Source organism: Balaenoptera acutorostrata, chromosome 11 (assembly GCF_949987535.1).
Source record: "Balaenoptera acutorostrata chromosome 11, mBalAcu1.1, whole genome shotgun sequence".
NCBI lineage: Eukaryota > Metazoa > Chordata > Mammalia > Artiodactyla > Balaenopteridae > Balaenoptera > Balaenoptera acutorostrata.
In genome coordinates this window covers 70,838,072-70,859,019 of record NC_080074.1, presented here as the reverse complement: position 1 = coordinate 70,859,019, position 20,948 = coordinate 70,838,072, and the positions used below count along the sequence as shown (strand labels likewise).

Sequence of the window (20,948 nt, the reverse complement as noted above, 5' to 3'; positions counted from 1 at the left end):
ATCCATCTCTTATATATTCTGTCAATGAGAGACTCACTTTTGGTTCAAAGATGCAAATAGGTTGAAAGTAAAGGAATGGAAAAAGATATGCTGTGCTCACAGTAACCAGAAGAGAGTTGGAGTAGCTATACTAATATCAGACAATATATTTAATAAAATTGGAGGTAAAAGTCATTACTACAGAGAAAGAATCACTTTTAGAAGATATAGCAATTATACAGATATGCACTGACAACAGGCTCAAAATACATGAAGTAATAACTGACATAACTGAGAGAGAAAATATACAATTCAACAATAGTTGTTGGATACTTATACCAAATTTAATGGATAGAACAGCTAGGTAGAAAATGACAAATAGAACACTTGAACAGTACTGTAAATCAAATACACCTAACAGACATCTACAGAGCACTCTGGACAACAACAGCCAAATGCTCTTTCTTCTTAGCTGCCCATAAGTAATTCACCAGTATAGACTACATGTTAGTCCATAAAACATGTGTATTAGTTTCCTGTGGCTGGTGTAACAAATTGCCACAATCTTGGTGCTAGAAATTAACAGAAATGTACTCCCTCACAGTTTTAGAGGTTAAAAGTCTAAAAATCAGTATCACTGAGCCAAAATCAAGGTGTTGGCAGGGCTGCACTCCCTCCAGAGGCTCTAGGGGAGAATCCATTCCTACTTCTTCCAGCATCTGCTGGCTGCCAGCCTTCTTAGTTTCTGGCCACATCATTCCAAGTTCTGCTTCCATCTTAACTTTACCTTCTCCTTTCTTTCTGTATTCAAATTTCCTCTTCCTCCCTCTTACATGTATACATATGATTTAGGGCCTACCCAGATAATCCAAGATAATCTTCTCATCTCAAAATCTTTAATTTAGTCATATTTGCAAAGATCCATTTTTCAAATAAGCCAACATTTACAGGTTCCAGAAAATAGGACAAATCTCAATGAATTTCAAAATATTTAAATCGTACAAAGCATGTATTCCAACCACAGGAGAATGAAATTAGAAATTAATAACAGAAGGAAATTTGGGGAATTCACCAATATGTGTAAATTAAACAAGACACTCTTAAATAGCCAATGAGTAAAGAAGAAATCATGAGGCAAATTATAAAATACTTTGAGAGGAATGAAAAACACACAACAAAACTCATGCAGCAAAAGCAGTGCCCAAAATAGACACAAAAATTTCCCCCCAAAATTCTAGCAAGCTGAATCCAGCAACTTATAAATAGGATTACATACCAAAACTAAGTAGAATTTATCCCAGAAATGCAAAGTTGGTTCAGCATACAAAAGTCAGTGACTATAAAACACCATTTAAATAGAATAAAAGACAAAACCCACATGATTGTATCAATAGAGAAAGCATTTGACAAAATCCAACACTCACCGATTAAGAATAGAAGGTAACTTCCTCAATCTGATAAAAGCCATCTAAAACAAAATAAAACAAACACCCCCCTCCCCCCCAGTTAGTATCATATAGAATAGCCAAGAATAGCCAAAATATTATTTAAAAAAGAAGTACAAAGTTGAGGACTCACATTTCCCAGTTATGAAAATACAGTAATCAAAACAGTGTGATGCTGGCATAAGGACAGACATATAGATCAATGACATAGAATTGAAAGTCCAGAACTAAACTCTTACATATATGGTCAATCGTTTGCCAAGACCATTCCATGGAGGAAAGAATGGTTTTTTCAATAGATGGTGCTGGGACAATTGGATATCTACCTGGAAAAGAATGAGTAGGACCCTTACCTCACATCATATACAAAAATTAACTCAAAATGGGTGGAATACCTAAAGGTAAGAGCTAAAATTACAAAACTCTTAAAAGAAAACAGGTGTAAATATTTGTGACCCTGGATTAGGCAACTGTTTCTTAAATCTGACACCAAGAGTACAGAAAAAAACAGAAAGAGAAAAAAAGGATAAATTGGACTTCACCAAAATTCTAAACTTTTGTGTATCAAAGGACATCACCCAAGAAAGTGAAAAGACAATCAGTAGAATGGCATATGTGAAAATAATATGTGATTAGAATCTACTATCCAGAATATACAAAATACTCTTATAAGTCAATAATAAAAATAAAAATAATTTCAAAATAGGCAAAGGATCTGAATAGAAATTTCTCCAAGGAAGACATACAAATGGCCAATAAGCACATGAAAAGATGCTCAGCAGCATTAGTCATTAGGGAAATGCTAATCAAAACCATAATGAGCTACCCCTATAGCTATTACAAATATTGGTGAGGATGTGGGGAAATTGGGAACTTGGTACATTGCTGATGGGAATGTAAATGGTGCAGCCATTGTGGAAAACAGATTGGTAGCTCTTCACAAAGTTAAACAGAGAATTACCAATGACACAGCAATTCCACTCCTGGGTGTGTATCCAAAAGAACTGAACACAGGTACTAAAAAAATACAGGTACACATCTGTTCATAGCTTCTCCCAGAACTGGCAAATGGCCCCAAGGAAGTAGTAGCCCTACATACTAGGTTCATCTCTTTGGATTTATGTTTTCTCCCATATCTTGGTTCTATATTTCATCACTACCTTAGTAGCACACTGATGCCTTTGAGCAGAATTTTTCCCCTAGTTTTCCTCAGGGAAATGTTTGATCTGAATTACCCGATATTTTCCTAGTTTAAGTAGAATAATATTGATTCTATCCTGGATACTCTTCTTTCTAGACCTTTGTATCTTATCTACTTATGGAGTTTCAAATATCATCCATATGCATATGGATAGATTCTTGTAGTTCTCATCTTTAGCCAACCAGTCTGAAATATATTATACTTTTCTACCAAACAACTGCACTTCCTGGAATTTCTTGAACATGACATCTGTGTATTTGGGCATATGGTTGTCCATCTTTCTATTCTGCTTCGAATGCTCTTCCCTCTGCTGTCCACCTGGCAAACTCATAACAGTTTTTTAAAATTCAATGCTGGTATCCACTCCACAGTCTTTTCTGATTCCCCGTGCAGAAATAGGTGCCTCTCCTCTGTGTTCCCACAGTATCCCAAGAATAATTAATAATAATAATGTTATGTACATTAATTTATAAACTTATAATTAAAAAAAATTATATGTTGCACTGTTTTTATTAAATAATTATAAGGACTATTCAAAATGCTTCCCCTATATTAACTTATCTCTCATAACAATCCTATGAATCTGATAATATTATTATCCACATTTTATAAATGAGGAAATTGAAGTGAAGTAACTTGCCCAAGATTATGCAGCTATTAAATTGCAGAGCTGGAATTTTAACTCAGGCATCTGACATCAGTCTGTAACCTTTACTATGCTCTCTGTCATCCTATTGATCATAATCATCTTCTCTGTCATTTGCTGAGCTAACTGTTAATGCCAAGCATTATGTTAAGGGCATGATCACATTTTAGAGCTCTATAATGTAGGTCCCATTTTTTTCTTATTGAGGAAATTGATGCCCCCAAATTTAAGTAACTTCTCCCTTATGTTCATTGTGTTAGATTGCAATTCTCCACTCTTCCCTAGATCCATGCCCTTTGCAATATGGTTTTGTAATTCTTCCCATCAAGAGGTAAATTTCATTTCCCTAGTCCTTATATCCAGAATGGCTTTGTAACTTGCTGTGGTCAGTAGACTGCAGGAAAAGTGACGTTTCAGTTCCAAGCCTGGGCCTCCAGAGCCCCTGTGAACCACTTTTCTCTTTCTCTCTCATGGAATGCTGCCACTGCCATGAGAACAAGCCAGGGCTAACATGCTGCTGCTGAAACCATGCTCAGCAGAGACAAGTCATCTCAGATGAGGTCATCCCAGACCAGCCAACCTGTCAGCAGACCACAGATGTGAGAGAGGTCAGCCAACCGGAGACCTGTAGAAAATAATTGCTATTTTAAACCCCTACATCTGGGGGTAATTGGTCCTGCATTAGTATGGTAGCAATACATAAGTGATTCAGTCATATAGCCAGGAAGTGACAGCATCTCTCTCTCTCTCTCTCTCACACCCACACCCACACACACGTGTGCAAAAATATGACCCGTGTGCTCTTATCCATACAGCTTGATAATAGGAGACTAAGAAATTAATTTAACCCCCATTCATGAAGGCATGAATGTGGAGGGGGCACAGGGAAACCAGTACAGGAGGTAAGGTAGGAAGGAAGAGGAGGGGAGGGGCCTCGGAGAACTTTCCAACCCCTGCAAACTGACTTGCCCCCTCTCTGTCCCTTTCTTCTCTTAAGAGACCCATCCCTCGACCCCTCCCTCTTCCCTCCCCCTCCCCCTCCCCAAGACCTGGAGGATCCTTCAGAGGGAGTTTCAGACCTCTTTCTCTTCCTTTGCTGGTGTAAGCCATGGTGGGTGCGTGCCTCTACATGGGAAGTAGGTCTTTGAAGTTCCTGTTCTTTCCGTTCCCAAGTCTCTGGGGCTGAAAAGGAGGACGAGATATTAGTTATCAGATTTTTAAAATGTAAATAAAATATACCCCCCCCCCCCACCTCAGAAGAGCACCTCTTCCTGTTAAGCATCCTGAGGTTTATAAGGCACTACCGCCTGACTGAATTCTAGCAAATGCAGATGGTGGTGGATCAGCACTAGCCATTGAGTAGAACTTAGTCTTGTGTCTTTCCAGAACAGAGTCAGCTGAATGAGGATCCCCATGGGAAGACACTTGCTGCTCAGGAATGAGTCAATACTGGAGCCTCCTGGGGTAGAAACTATAATCTTCCGAGGGCAAGAGGTTGTGTCAGTGCTAGTGATGTTTGCTCTGCCCAGAAATACAGCAGCAGAGGCCAGAGCCTCTGTGCTGAACCTGCCACTGCTTCAATGTGCTCCCTTCCCCACTGTCCAAGGAAAGGTAAAATCTCATTCTTTTATTTATTCAACAAATAAAATATCCACTATGTCCTAGACACTGTTCCAGGTGCTGAGGATGCATCAGTGACTAAAACCAAGTCTCTTTCCTCCATCAAACTTGTATTTTAGTGGAGGAGACAACCAATATATACATAGATATATAATTCCCAAGTGCTCTGAGGAAAAATAAAGCGGGATTAAGGTGAGAGGGGAGGGAGTACAATCAGACTGGGAGGTCAGGGAAGACCTTTCTGGGGAGATGACACCTGAGCAGAGACCTGCATTAAGTGAGGGAGGAAGACATGTAGATATTGGGATAGAGTGAGCCAGTGTGAGGAACAGCACACTCAGTGTTCCTGAGGCAGCAATGTGCTTGGTCCTTCAGAGGTCCAGCCAGCAGCTGAGCTGAAGCAGACTGATCAAGGGAGGTGGAGATAGCCACGGGCCAAGTCATGCAGTAGTGGGCAAGAGTGAGGGCTAGATTTTATTCTATATGAGATGTTACCTTTAATCATAACCACTATAGACCAATATACAGGAATACTTAGAAAGTTTGTTGACTGAATGGGGGGAAACCCTCAGTTTATATCATTTAAGACAAACTGTACCCAGTCATGGCTACACATGAATCATTCGTGTAACTATGTGACTCCTGGGCCCACTTACTCATCAAAATCTCTGGAGATGAAGCCCCAGAATCAGTACTTCAAAAAAAAAAAAAAAAAAAAACTCCAATCCTCATAACATATGGTTGTATATGCAAAGAAAACGTGTGAAAGGATATATACCAAATTACAATATGAACCTCAGGCACATGAGTTTAGTTCTGAGTAGAAATGCCATAAAGAATTTAACTTTTTAAAATAGTTCTCAAAATCAGCCCTTTTAAGGACAGTTCTGTCTTGGTAAAACTGCTACCAAAGACATCCATCTTGTAATATAGCCCTAATAAAAAGGATCAATTTGATACTGAATTGCAAACTGGAATGCACTCAGTATCTGCTGGGTGAATGTCTTTTAACAGCTTACTGTCAAGTATGTTGGTCACCCTATTGTACTGGGTTGCTGCTATCACAGTAGGAAATAACTCATGACGTTACCATTATTGCTGCAGTAGTGGAAAAGTTCTAATCTACTAAAGCACTCCATTGACACAACTTGCTTAGGTTTCAAACTATTTAAAATCCTTTTTGATTTAGATAGGTTAATTAACAAATAGATGAATGGGATTTCTAACCTATCACCAGGTATTGCATTATGCAGACTTATCCAAACAAACAAAAAAAGGTTATACTAGAAAACCAACTTAGTACACAATTTAAAGAGAAAAAAATTTTATTGCAATATAAAACGCACTTATAAAATGTCCACAGAAGGCATGTAATTCTTCACTGCTATATAAATTCACTGGGAATACTTTATTCACCTTCTATTGTTATGATGACATCACCTAAAACATAAACGATGAGTTATACTCTATAACAAATGCATCATTGCTTTTCAACAATCATTGGTTTAATAATAATTAGTTTAAGATTATATAATCACATCTATATTCTGGAATGTCCACTTACTTTCATGTAGTGTAATAGAGTTTAAGAGCATAATTGCACATGGATGGTAGAGAAAAACATTCACTACTAAATTATTTTATACCTTCATGACAGGTTAACTTTCTTCCTGACCGAAAATAACAGCTTCAGCAGCTTGGCCTATGGTCGACAACACAGCTCCAGGATTCTCAATGCAGTAGTTTGTGTGTATGCGTGTCTATGTGTGCACCCACGGAAAAACTTAAAGTATATCTTTCATAAACAAGTGCAACATTGCCGTCAATTATTTTGCATTATAGTCTGATTATTTGTAAACAAACAAAACCCCACACAAATACTCTTAATTCTAGAAAAAAAAAATCTGTCAACTCATAATTATTCTAACATGCTTTTAGTTGAACACACATTGAATTTCTGAAAGGTGCATATATTACCTTAGATAATAAAGTGTAAAAATGAGTGTTTCATATTTTATACTATGAAATGTACATTTCTGGTATTTGTTTTATGCAGCATAAAGTTTAGATCAAGAAATTCTAAATCCCGGATCCCCACAGTTCGTTTAGAAAAGTCCTCTAAATTATGGCTCTTGCAGCAGGTTTATCAGATTAAACATGATGAAGTTTTCTAGCTCCCTCTATTTCAAGTATCAAAGAAAACAAGGCTCAAAATCTCTGTAGGTTGTAATTGAAAATGCAAAGCTTTAGAAAACAGTTAACTGTGTTTTGAAATAAGATATAAATTGAAACAAGATTCGTTTATCTGTTAGGCTGATGAGTACTAGGACTTTAAAATAATTTTGTTAAATCTGAGTATTTGTCTATAAATATATGGTTTTAGAGAGAAATCAATTGATGTTTAAAACGTTTTCAATATTGTTGACTTCAGTTTTGTTTGCTTTTGAATGATATTAATTTAATATTCAATTGGACATAAATATTTGGTCTCACACTGCATATAATGAAACGACTTACTTTTGAAATGGAAAATTTTTAAAGCACTGGAAAGAGCATTTACTAAAGCAGTTTAAACGTGTCTTTCAACGTCATCAGAAATCCTGCAGTATATATCTGGTACCCTTAATGTTTCAGAGTGAGTTGATTTTCTGAAATTTTAATGCCATTTAAAAAACGAAAAAGTCAAATAGAAAAGACTGCTGCAATAAAGCACGGTTTCTAAAAGTTGTAGACATGATCTCACAGTCTGAGTGAGCACTGCTCTTCAGAGCACCTTTTCCTAGGCACATGAAGTTTTCAGCTTAGAAAATAATCTAATCTGGTCCTTAACATAGTCATTAAGTGGAATGAATACTTTAAGGTCTTTCTCTCTCCCTTAAAGAAAAAAAAGTGATGTATCACCGAAGAGTAATAAGAATTGTATCTTACTTTAGATTTTCTGGAATTGGCCCAACTCTATAAAATTTTAAGAACTATGTGAAAGTGTGGAATCATCACTCTATGAAAACTGTGATGAAATTAAACATCATTATGTCGAACCCTTTTCTAGCTTTAACTCAAAAATCAAAATCATGAGTCTTCTATAACATTAATTTTAAAAACACACAGAAGTGAAAAGTGCTGATTTTCAAAAAGTACAATTTTTTCCCCTACTATACATCAATGTGGAATGATTTCAGTTCTCCTGTACTAAAAGCTGGACTTTTAAAAAAACTAGTATTGTAATAATTTTAATCAGTAGTGGCTTCAGTTTCAGCTGGACCCCTAATTAGTCTTCGAATTCCTCTTTTTCCTGAAGGACCTTTTGGTTTTGCAAAACTTTGTTTATGTGCATGCTGCTTGGGGTGTACTTCTTCATAAAGGAAGTCTGCAGTCAACTCATCCCCATTGTCTATCTCGATCTGTAAGAGATAAAATTAGCAAAGTGTGATGCAATGTGAGAAAACACAACATTCAAAACCTAATACAAGCAATGAGCCAGTTTTCAGGTGTGAATGCTCACCAATAAGTGCATAATACTCATTCCAGCAAGAGAGAACCAAGGACCATATGAAAATAGTTCACTTTCATCTTATTTGGGGGGAGGAGGAGGGAGCTAAATGAGTTGCTTGAATATATAATTAGCTATACTCATTTTCTATTTGGTGCTCTCTTACTTCTCCAATTTAACTAATGTTTAAAAGTAGTATAGTAGGAATCACCACTATATTCTTAAGTTGTTCTGCTTTGGTACACTACATATTTTCAAGAAACATTACTCATGGCCCTTTCATCACTTGGGTCACTTGAAATCACTCTATAACACGGGTTGGCAAACTATGGCCTGCAGGCCAAATCTGCTCAAGTTAAGAGCGTGTTTTACATTTTTAAAGGGTTGTAAAAACAAACAAAATAATAAAACAAAGAAGAATATGTGACAAAGACCATATGTGGCCTGGCAAAGCCTAAAATATTTACTATCTGGTCTTCTGGTAGAAAAAGTCAGCCAGCCCCTGCTATAGAAAGTGATTCTTAAGAACTTAAAAAGCTCTTAAAGGGCTCAGTACCTAAAACACTGGTAATTTGTAAGGACCTGTGTCTTAAGAGTTGAAGGGCTCAAGAATAAACCACATCTTTTCCCATGCCTCACCTGCATTTAAGAAAATAAATTTAAGAAAACTTGTAACTTAGCTCCCAAAATTCATGTTTATGCCCATTCTCTCCTCTCCCAACAATTGGAAAGATTCTCAACCATCCCATGGTTCAGTTATAAATAGAGACTGTAGTTCCTTATTAATAAAGTCTTGAGACGATCACAAGTATGCAGCTTTAGTAGCACCGTCCAGCAAAACTTTCTGCAATATGGAAATGTCCTCCTAATTCTGCACCATCCAATACAGTGCCATTGGCCACATGTGGCTAAAATGAGCACTTGAGATGTGGCTGGTGCTTTTAAGGAACTGAATTTTAAATTTTGTTTAATTTTTATGTATATTTAAATTTAAATAGCCACATGTAGCTTGTGGTTACATATTAGAGAATACAGATCTACAGGGAGACTGGGGTCATGATAGGTCATCCTCAAGCACTTAGAGGAGTTCCTAAGGATTTATGATGAGAATAAGAAAAAAAAAAAATTTCATTTATAAACCACAATACATCATGAACTACACGAAAGACAATAAAAATGTAACAAAAACTGAAAAATTTAAAATAAATAGGTAGGTATTAAATATACTAATAAGATAAATTAGATCAAATAAATTAGATAAATAGATAGGTAATTACCTTTCTAATGACATCCATTTGTAGTTGTCTTTCTACAATCTCTAGCAGAGGGCTCTTGCAGCTAGAATACAGCATCCGTTCTCTTATACTGCAGGTGTATCCAGGCATTGAATAAATAAAAACTGTAAATTAAAATAATAATAAATCCAATTAGCAGCATATCAATTAAAGCACACACTAAACCTCATAAAGCTACAACTAAGCTCTCTGGCCAAGAAATAAGAAAGAATATAGTGATGAAATATCAATCAGCAAACTGAAAGTATTATGTTAAAAATAAAAGTATCATATACCTATAGACTCCAAATAGTCTCCTTCATGGGAATGTTTATACAGAAAGAAATGATAACGTGCTGAATCTCTGGGAATCCTCTTTGGCAAATCTTTTAGTTCTGTATGTATTGTGTTGGCCAAAATTATAATTTCATTTTTTATATCTATTTCCTGTCAATAAGAAACAAAATACATTTATTAAGACAGATACACAGAAATTTTAAATTTATAAATTAAAAAACAAGGCGACAAGGGGAAACTTACACAATTTCACTTTTTCCACAGTGAATATATATTGCTTTTGTAGTTTACAAAAAAATGAATAAAAAATAAAAAGGAAGCAAATAAAAAGATTTAAAATCCATTAAAAACAAACCTTATACAAGCCATAGATACCAAAAAGTGAAGCCATTTCATAATAATCATTATATCTCTTACCAACTGCACATAGTTGAGCTGTCTGTTATTCAATTTTTCCAAAGCCTGAAAAGCTTCTCGAGAAATAGGAAATGCTACTCCTTGTAGTGTTTGATGCTTAGTGTCCACACTCACGTCAGTCTGTACCTAGTATGACAGATTCAATTTACCGATGAAGTTTAGCATTTAGCAATGTCAGATGGCAAAGAAAAGAAAACCCAACCTCTACAGAGTGAGGGTCATTCCACCCTTGCCCATTTTAATATAATTAAAATGAACACTTAAAACACTATGAACTTAAAAAGCAAATAATTTTCACATTTGTTTCAGGTTCTGCTAGCACTTTGTCAACATGCAGAGTGTATGCCACATTTTGATGAAAATGCCGGAAGTGAACATCTGAGTTGAGTGTGCAATGTTAGTGGGGCTTTGCTTATATGTTTGGTTTGGCACAATTGCCATGAGCTACGTAAGCTCTCTGAAGTGTCTTCAGATTACACTTTTAATTACAAAATTTTACTTGATAAAATTTATGAACAGTGTGATATAAATACAATATGCATAGAACTTTACTTTGTTCTGCTAGACATAAAATGCAACACAAACACCATGCACTGAGTTGAAAGGAGTACAAACAATATACAAAGACAAAACACAGCTCAACAAATTATACTACTGCAGAAGTTCCAGACTTAGAGCTTTCATTACTAAGAACATGGGTGTGCACGTATCGTTAGAAGAGAAGAGTACGTCAAGAAAGCTTTCAATGCACATATTTAAGACTTTTATACTCAGTAAATGACAGCATAGTATAGGGTCTCATTTGCAGTGTTGCAACAAAGTCAAATAGAAATTTTACTTTAAAAAAAAAATGAATGGAGATTCTACAGCATAAATGGTATTGGATAATGAAAACATCATAGAACATATGCAAATGCATACCCCAATAAGATCCTCTGGGTTCTGATTGCAAGGAATAAAACAAACTATCAAACTTGTAAAAAAAATCATGTAAAAATCCATACTCAAATAACTTGAGTTAAAATAATATAAAGATAGATCCTTGCTATCAGGTCAATATTAAATAATATTCAATCACTTTTCAGACTGATTCTTATTAGTCTGTTCCTCCGACAAGTGAATAGTAGTTTCTGCTACTTGTTCTTTTCTATAAAATTCCAGTAGAAATACAGTAGCTATTCTAACTTAGAATTGCTGCAGTAAACACATTAGAAATATGATAAACTATAATATGGATGAAATTTATTGACTCTAATATGCTAAACAAGTACTCAAATAACCATCTCCCATATATATATATGCACACACCCATCCAAGTAATGTCCATAGAAGTTAATTTATAGAGCCTCTAGAAATCCTAAACACACTACAGCATTTATGTTTTATTCTCTTTAGTCGTCAGTATTCTCTGAAATAACAAAACAAACCTTTTTCAGGCAATCTCATTAGATATAATACCCCTCACACTAAATGGGTAACACATACTTTTCCCATTTATCAATATTTAGTATTCAAAGTACAAAGTTAAAAACAGTTGTACTTGTCACAGGAAGATTACTAATCTATAACCAACATTATAAAGACAGGAGAAAGCTATTTATGAAATTGACATGAAGTTTAATATTCACTTTTAACTTTTTCCTGAAGACACACTGAGCAGTCTTGTCTCTAAACTGAACAGAATAAATGTAAGCTATCTAACTTATTTATTCTTTAGTTACCTCTTCATTGATTAATTAAAAATACAATATTTTTAAGCACTTAGAATCTTGCAAGGTTTCAAAATGGTAATAATACCTCATTAATTTTAATCTGTCGTAATTCTTCTTCAGCTGCAGTCAGTGGGGCAGGAGAAGACTGTGACAGCAAATATTTTTTATATCCATGTAATGACACATCTTCCTGTGAGCACAGAAACTGACTGTTACTAGTTGTGAGGCTACTTTAGGAAAACAAAATCATTAATTTAACAGAAAATATTTTAACTAAAAATAAATAGTAACAATAATTTTATTACTTCTTTTTTTAAAAAGAATTTTAAAAATTATTTAAAAAAATTTTTTTTAAATTCTACAGGTTTCAAAAGTTTTAAGGGGATTAGCTACAATTCATTTCCTAAAGCTTTATAATTACTACATCTTTTGTGTGAGTGTGATGGTGGTAACGCCAGCCACATGACGAACCTGATCATGCTTCAAGTCTATAGGACAATTATAATTAACCTGGGGAAGCCTGCCCCATAGTTATTCAATAATCAACATATTCAGATTCTGAATTCTGTACTATAATGAATTATATAATTTCTCTATAATTATTCATAGAAAATAATTACAGTTCTTATTTAAAATAAAAAATATTCCGAAGAAGTTTACTTCTCATCAAAATTTTGTGGTTTGGAAGACTGAGAATAGAATTAAGAAACCAGGCCACTTCACAACTGATGTGAATAAGCAAAGGATACCCATCTAGTCTCGTGCTCTATCCACCAGAATATATTACTCCCTGAATCACAATAAAAGCTCTAAAAAACAAAAACCTGTTCAAAAAATACACTGTAATTTTCTTAATTTTGGGGTATATCTACATACATGTATTTACCATATACATTTTATAATGAAGTAAATTCTTAATCATAACTTAACTAAATTTATTAATTAATCAACAATTACCCCATTATCAATCAATTTACCTGCCTCAATGTTCTAGTTCAATTAATACAGCTATTGCTTCCACAGCATAAGTATAAACATCCAAAATATCTAAAACCTACTATCTCTTTTAAGTAGTCTCTCATTTTTCTGAGTCTATCTCCCCATCCTTAAAATGAAAAGGTTGAACTAAATGAGGGGTTGAACTAAATGATCTCCAAGGGATATTCTAGTGTTTGAAGACTAACAGAGGAGATTCCAACATATTTTAAAAGTGTAAGTATGATGTTTCAGTTAACTTGCATATCATATGAAACATAATATTTTCTCTTATTCTTTATGTTTACCGATTCACCAGTCATAATTCACATTAACTATCCCATTACCTCGGTGTAACATGCAGAATCTACATAAAAGTATAAGTTTTGTACCTTTACTGTTCCAAACATTTCATCTTTAATGTGGCCACCTCCAAACTCCTTTTTCAGAGTTGCTCTTGTTGCTGCATACAACATTTTTTGACGAACCTAGTAATTGTGAAAGTTTACTTATAAGTTTATAGATGAAAACTATCATTACAAAAGAAAGCACTTTATAAGTGTATGAAAATCTTCAAGCATATTAAAAAGAAAATAAACTGTGACAAAGCTGAAGTCCGTTGACTGTAACATGCTAAAATATGTGTATACAAATAACCATCATAACATCAACATCTAAAATATCAACAGCTACTAAGGAAGACTTCAATTTATAAGTCATATTTTTCGAAAAGTAGAAAAAACCTAAATTTTAGAAAATCATTCATTTTTTTCAAAGTATAAAATGAATTCAGGAATTAAAAAAACTACTTAAAACACTATTTTAAAATCACTGAAATGAAGTAAACTTGATAATGACATTTTATTCAAAGCAAGTCTAGGTCAGACTACTTATTTAGTTGTTTAAGAATCAAATATTCATGGCATAACTATGGCATAAAGATTCTATGAGGGACAAAGTAGAAAAGAACTACAATATATACTATTATTAAACAGTCTGATAGCATCTATGGAGAACTACTAAAGATAACTGTCAACCGATAGAAATCATTTCATAATTTTGCACTGTCAAATCCAGTATTTCTTTCAGACAGCATATACAGAATTAAATAGGAAGTGATGACTTTTGAGAATGATATCTACATAACTTTTAAAATTATTATTTTTCTACAAGAAACAAGAGAATTAATTTTTAAAATACTGGGCAGTATCCATATATTAGTTTTTTATTTTATTCTATTTATCAGTCTACTAACTCTCCTAAGAGAAATACTTGTTTGTGTGTATGCCCATCACTTGAATGGTAGCTACTGAGAATATTTAATAAAATGTTCAGTTAGTTCTATAAGAATTATTTCAATTATTACTCTCAAAGTAGTAACCTTCATTCTTCAGAGGTCCACAGAGTCATTTATAATTGCCACAAATTTTTAAATTTAAAATCAATAATTCTACTGATTTCAATTAAGGTCAAGATTTCTGAATCTAAGTACATTACCCCTGATTCTACATTACCAATCACAAGGATTTTTTCCATGATCATTCCCATCTATGAGATATGACTGTTGCTTCTTAACTTTCTCTTGGCCTAGGAATATTTCAGAAAAAATTTTTCTAGGTTTTAATGTTAAATAAGTAACCAAAAAATTACTTACATGAGAATGGTCTGGAGACCATGCAATGAATATCCATTCATATCCCTGGGCATTCTGAGAATCTAACCTGAATAATACGTAGCACGGTTGTTTGTCCTCCAACAGGGGTAAAACAAAGGAATCATAATCCTTATCCCAGGAATCTAAAGGCTGCCTACACGCTCCAATCACAAGTTTCTCTATGAAGAACAATTTTTAAAAGATATATAAATGGTTTAAAATGCCAAATGGTAGAATAATGAAGAATAGAAGAATAAATTAATAGTTAGTTCTTAATTGCTATTATTCACATCAAAATATAGAAAGGGCAAAGGTTGTAACACAGAAAATAAATATAATATAAAGTAATATTAAAAACAGATATAAAAATTATAACCAGCATAGTTAAAATAATGTTATAAACACAAGAACAGAATATACAAAAATGATTATAAATAGTTGAGTTGGATGGTTGAAGAAAGGGTGATTATATTCTATTGTTCAAATATTTATGCTATAAATTATCAACTAAATATATTTAACTAAGTGTCCTACCGCTCAAAGGTATAATTTCTGAAATTAAACACTGAATTGTACAGTTAAGAAATACTAAATAAAAACAGGTTTAGCTCCTATTTGGCCATAATGCTAAAATTTTAACATTTGTCCAGAAACATAAATTGGTACAGCCACTTTGAGGCATTATTGGGCGAATCAAGTGAAACTGCTAATGTACTCTGCATAGAGAATCTCTTGCACATATATACCAAGGTGTTCACTGCAGCACTATAAAATAACAGTGGAAACCGAAAATAGCCTAAATATTCATCAATAAGATAATGGACATATAATACGTGGCATAGTCATATTATACAATTCTATTCATATTTAAAAAGAATTAGTGAGCCTCTATCAAAATTAATTATAAAAGCAATGTTTACAGGAAAAGGAATGATGCAGAAAAAGATGTCAGTTTATATGAACTTAAAAACTCAAAACAGCACTATATGTTATTTAGGGATACATATAAAAAACAGATTGCACAAAAATAAGGTTCCTAATGTAGTTGCCTCAGGAGAAGGTCAGGAAGTAAAACTGTTTAAAGCAAATGTTCTTATAGCACAACAACATTAAATTACAAAAGGCTTGAAGCAAATATGATAAAAATGTTAGCAGTTATTAATTTAAGAAGAGATGGAAGTATTTGTTATATTATTTATTATTCATAATTTCCTTATTTACAAAATTTTCTCAAAACAAAAATAAAACCAGAAAATAGTGATAGAGGAAATACTGTCATTTTCCTGCTGTAGAGTTGTTACTTATATAAACTTTTCCATTTTACTTACTTAACTAGTCAGTTAGGAAGTGATGACATTTAAAATTTTAGTTGTAAAATATGCTGCTTTCCAGTATATGTTTATTCTTGTTGAGTGTGTTAATATATGTAGAACAACTGCCTATTTTTCAAACTATTTTGGTATTTTTAATATATAAAAGAAAATGGAAAGCAAATTAGATATACTTCCAGTTTATGAAAGAACAAGATATTTTTCCAAAGCAAAATATTTAAGGTATTTAAGAAATTAGGTCAATGGAATATTTTAACATATTCGTTTGAGATTAAGTAGTTATAATATTAATTATTCACACTCAAACCAGCTGAATTAAAACTCTCCCACCCAGTGAATTTCCCTACATACAGCTTTATTTTGAAAGGATCAATTTATAGTTTGTTACACTCTCAGAACTTTTTCCCATAACAAGAAAGGGGAATCATTTCTGCAGCATACACTGCAATCAAGTTGAGAAAATGGGAGAATTTAAAATCCTTCCTTTCTACCTCAAAACTAACTTTACTGAATAACAATTCACAAGTAACTTTTTTTGTGTGGGATAATCACCTGTTACTGATTTTCATTCCAGAGATGCAAGTACTGATACTAGATACAAACTGTGGTACAGAAACTGAGACCCAAAAAGTGAAAGAGGAAGATGTCACACCAAAAACAACATCTTTTTGTTTCCGTGAGAGTCAACTACAGAATTCAGAAGGTAAGGTAAGCAGGGGCCCGTAGGACATGTCCAAAATGTAGAGGAGCCAAGTAAACTAAAGGCAAGCTCTGAACTTGCTTCACATTTATTAATAGTCCAAATCACTGACAATGATTTAGAAGTTTAAAATTATAACACCCAATAATCCAAGGACAAACAACATTTAAAAATGCTTAACTAACCATTTTCAATCGATATCTTCAGAAGTCTGTATTTTCCATTTCTTGCTCTGGCAAAAATATCTTTAACATCCTCACTTGCTGTGGAAAAAGATACAGAAAAGTAAACTTATTTTTAATACTTATGTATTAACACTTTCTAATGTTACTTGAATAGGGAAAAAATAAAATGTAATACAAAGAAAAAATCTTGAAGATGCAGTATTCTCTTACCAGTAATTTAAATTCCAAAAATTAAAAGGTTAACATAGTAGACATTGTATACAGCTAAGAAACATAAATATTAACATATTTTAAAAGTATATTAATTCTAACCTGTTTTACCTAGATAATTCCATAGCAGAAATTTACACTGGGAATGAATATATTAAAGTTTCTCAAACCCAATAATCACAAATCACAATTTTGAAAAACACCTTTATTGCTTGTTTGAAAAATGCTGAACACCTGCTTTCACTCTCGTCTGGTCCAATTTCAAGCTTATAATAAACAAACACACCTCCTTCATCAATTCATTTTTTACATTTTCACGTTTAAAGACAACAATTAATGTCAAATACCCTATCCTGATTAAAGAAAAAAACACAATTCATTCAAGCTCGTACTTCTGGTCATACTTCTCTAACTCGTATTTCTTAAAAAGCTGGAGTAATCTCACTGAGCAAATATATATTTAATAACCTATCCCTTGTGCTCCTATTAAAGCTTCAGTTTCGTTCTAATTTTATTCTTGAGTTGTATACTGACAGCAAGAACCACTGTTTAATAGTGCTTGCTATAACGCTCAAGCATGAAAGTCAATAATTATATATATCAAAACTAACGCAGACAAAACAATGCTTTTAGATTTGCGACTGTTTTGCTTGTGTTTGTGCGTGCAGGAGGTGTGGGGTAGTGTCAACGACCCTTAAGAACAAAACACAATTACACGTTCATCTGGGGAAAAGATTCGTTGTCCATTAACAGGAGGAGCTTGTGTTTACATTACAACTCGTTAAGTGATCGCGAGTAACCCGGGACGTATTATTTGATTCTGATGAGGTGAGCGCTTTCAGACCGCCCACTTTCAAACCAGGAAATAACACAGGTCAATTATAATTGCACATTCAACTGCCTGCCCGGGACGATTAAACGCAACCACACAGATCAAACTTTTCAGTTCCCTGGGGAGTATCTAAGAACAACCAAGACGCCTCATACTCAGGATACAGACAACGGTGTAGTAGTTCCCGTTTTGGAAGAAAATGCGGAAGAGTTTGGGAAGCACCCTTACTGGAAATGAAAAAAATTCCCGTATCTTTCTTTTGATAATCCAAATCTTGTAACAACTCTAAAGTTAGCCCGTGAAAAAGAAAATTCGCCCGTCTCTCGACAGCAAAAAGAGCCCCAATCGCCTCCACGGTTCCAGGTCTTCCCAGTCCGATAAAAAAGGGGAAAGTTGGGCTAACGGCGGCGGCGGCGGCGGCAGGCACGCCCCCTTCACCCCGGCCGCCGCGGAAAGCCATTTCCTTCGCTCCGGCGAATTTCGGGTCCATCAGCAACGTGGCGACGGCCGGCCCGGGATGGGAGGATGGCAGGCCGGGACCGCCCGGGACACGAGAGCGCGGAGAGGCGCAGAGGCCCGGCTCGTCCCCGAGACCGACTCCCTGTGGTCCGGGACCGACTCCGGCCCTGCCCATCCCGCCGCCCTCCCGGCTCGCCGGGGGCCTCCCAGGAGCCCCTTCCCCGCAGGCAGCGCCGGCGCCGTTACCTTGGATGCCGGTCTGATGGGACATGGCGGCGGCCGCGGACTCCCGGCTCCGGCGCTGAGTGCGGCGAGCGGCCCCGGCCGGCGGCTCCAGGAAGTGGCGGCTACTCCACCAGCCCCCCGCGTCATCAGCCTGCGACCCGCCCCGCCCCGCCCCCGCCCCGCCCCCGCCCCGCGAGGCCCGCGGCGTCCTCGCGCGCCCCCGTCGCTCTCGCAGCCTGTCTCCTGACACCCGCGCCGTCTCCGCGCTGCCGGACTGAAGGTCCAGGCCCCCGGCCCTCAACTTCAGCTGTCTGCTGGGTGTCACAGTCCTCGGTATTTGCCGCCGTTTCTCCCCCTCCACCACGGTGAAACACTGCTGGCCCGGCAGGATGGCTTTGCGCTCTGGGGTCTGCCTTCCAGCGACCCTGCCGACACCGTCTTTCACTGGTTCAGCAAAAACGTTGCTCAAAAACAGAAATGAACGTTTTACTGAACACACGTTTTCAGCTTTAAAAAGGTGTGCATGATATCCTTCTTGGTTTACTCTTCCTGCAGTCTATACAATTTAATGTAAACGGTCACTCCCCGCCCCTTTTTTATAAATAGAATTAATAGATAGGCGGTCTCCCATGAAAATCCCCCACGCTTTTAAATTAAGTTAATCTCAGACTGTTAACTATCCTTTCTTTAGTTGGGCACATTTAGACACCAGGTTTTCCTTTCTCTTCATTCCAAAAAGAGACAGCCACTGAGAGTGAGATTAGCTGACTTGAGTACTCTCTGTGGTCAGTTCTATCACTGCAAACTATAACACTGCTCTGCTTCAGGTTGGCGGTTTATTATTTAATCAGGTAATTACTCAAGATTCATTCGTAAGGATGAATTTGTAAGGTAACAGCAGATATTATTAAAAAATATTTTCCATTTTCTGCTTTTATGAGCATGTATTTCCCTTTCTAAGGATAATTTTAGTAGTTATTTTTGTACTACTTTTCTAGGACTCCTAGATTATAGTTTCTTAGGTAGAAAGCTGGGTCTGTTGTTTTTAGGGCCTTGAACTGACAAGTATACAAAAGTGCAATCTGTTTATCAACAAATACTCTGTACAGGCCAATAATATAAATGCAAGTTAACAAAATCACTCTTCAAATGCAATGTATTTTTAATTAGTTAACTAGCCACTGGGTAATTGATTTCTTTACAAGGGTCACAGCAAACAACGTTGCTATGCCCTGTTTCTTGTTATTTAAGCCTTATTTCTCAAACACTTCCTCATATTCTGGAATAAGCAAAATATAATCTGAGTTTTATAACTTGTTTGGATTTAAGAAATGTAGGGATGTGTTTCATTCTAACCAAATTCTTCCTGACATAACAGTTCACCCTGATTTACCAGTTTTGATAGCATTGTTGAGCACAGAGAGTTCATCTGCAATTTTCTGACTGATTGATGTTATGGTGACTAGGGAAAATTGCTTAAGGAGGTTGGTACTACTCAAAAGTACTGATGAGAAAAAAATAACTCTCCCATATTCATGCTTAGAAAAGACCCCAGTATGTTCAGCCCTGGAGAGGAGGAAAGTCCAGGTAGGTTGGGTAAGACCACCACGGCATCCACCAGAAAATGCTTATTTTCTGCCAGTACAGTAGTTTGACTTAAAACTGCAAGGGGCTTGGGTGCATTGTTTATGAAACCGCAAAGTTCCTCTAGCAAAACAGGAAATCTGAGAAGGGAAAATGTTTGCTAAGATGTGAACAGCATGGCCAAAATGATCTTTTTTACTGTCCATCAACATTTCTACATATAGTTAAATAATTTCCTCTATTTTACTGTATTTTCGTATGTGCAACAAATGGATTCTTGATGCTTTCATAGGATATTGTTTTATGAAAATGTTTCAGGTTGATATTGACCATACACTTAAATCTCACTAATTTATTATGCCTGATGTTCATTTCACATTAGATCATTGTACTAACTTTAGAGAAATGGTTTATTGAGTATAAATAGTGCTAGTGGTGCATATATTGTACCTATTTAAGAGAACAGATTGTGATAGAAATCCTGTTTATTTGGTTAATTTCTTGCGCTTACATCTTTAATTTGGTCCCAATCATATGACTGCTCACCTTATCTTTTTAAAATATTGTGATAAAATACACATAACAAAAAAATTACCATCTTAACCATTTTTAAGTGTTCAATTCAGTAGTGTTAAATACATTCACCTGTTGTGCAACCACTCTCCAAAACTCTTTGCCTCTTGCAAAATTAAAACTTTATATTAACATTAAA

General features: G+C 35.3%; 1 protein-coding gene across 2 annotated transcripts; it reads right to left on the bottom strand.

The window, feature by feature from the left end:
* Positions 1-858: 858 nt before the first annotated feature.
* On the bottom strand, positions 859-18,798 carry TWF1 (twinfilin actin binding protein 1). 2 transcript variants are annotated; one of them, XM_057556903.1, is made up of 11 exons: positions 18,674-18,791; positions 16,927-17,004; positions 14,711-14,889; positions 13,449-13,544; positions 12,167-12,271; positions 10,370-10,495; positions 9,952-10,102; positions 9,659-9,780; positions 6,238-8,292; positions 4,351-4,453; positions 859-3,896 (listed from the first exon to the last, which is right to left on the bottom strand). In XM_057556903.1, exons 1-9 carry the CDS (start codon positions 18,696-18,698, stop codon positions 8,122-8,124), a joined length of 1,053 nt encoding a protein of 350 aa, XP_057412886.1. In that variant the 5' UTR covers positions 18,699-18,791; the 3' UTR covers positions 859-3,896; positions 4,351-4,453; positions 6,238-8,121. The 2 variants fall into 2 exon arrangements, with proteins under 2 accessions (XP_057412886.1, XP_007168405.1); XM_007168343.3 differs by lacking the exons at positions 859-3,896; positions 4,351-4,453 and having other exon boundaries at positions 6,199-8,292; positions 18,674-18,798.
* Positions 18,799-20,948: the final 2,150 nt, after the last annotated feature.

Excerpts from the sequence above, each read along its gene's own strand:
- TWF1 (XM_007168343.3), bottom strand. The coding sequence starts at position 18,698 with ATGTCCCATCAGACCGGCATCCAAG. Across the intron at positions 10,496-12,166 it reads GACAGATTAAAATTAATGAG|GTACAGACTGACGTGAGTGT; the intron begins GTATTATTACCA and ends CTGTCATACTAG. Across the intron at positions 9,781-9,951 it reads AGACTATTTGGAGTCTATAG|TTTTTATTTATTCAATGCCT; the intron begins GTATATGATACT and ends TTTAATTTACAG.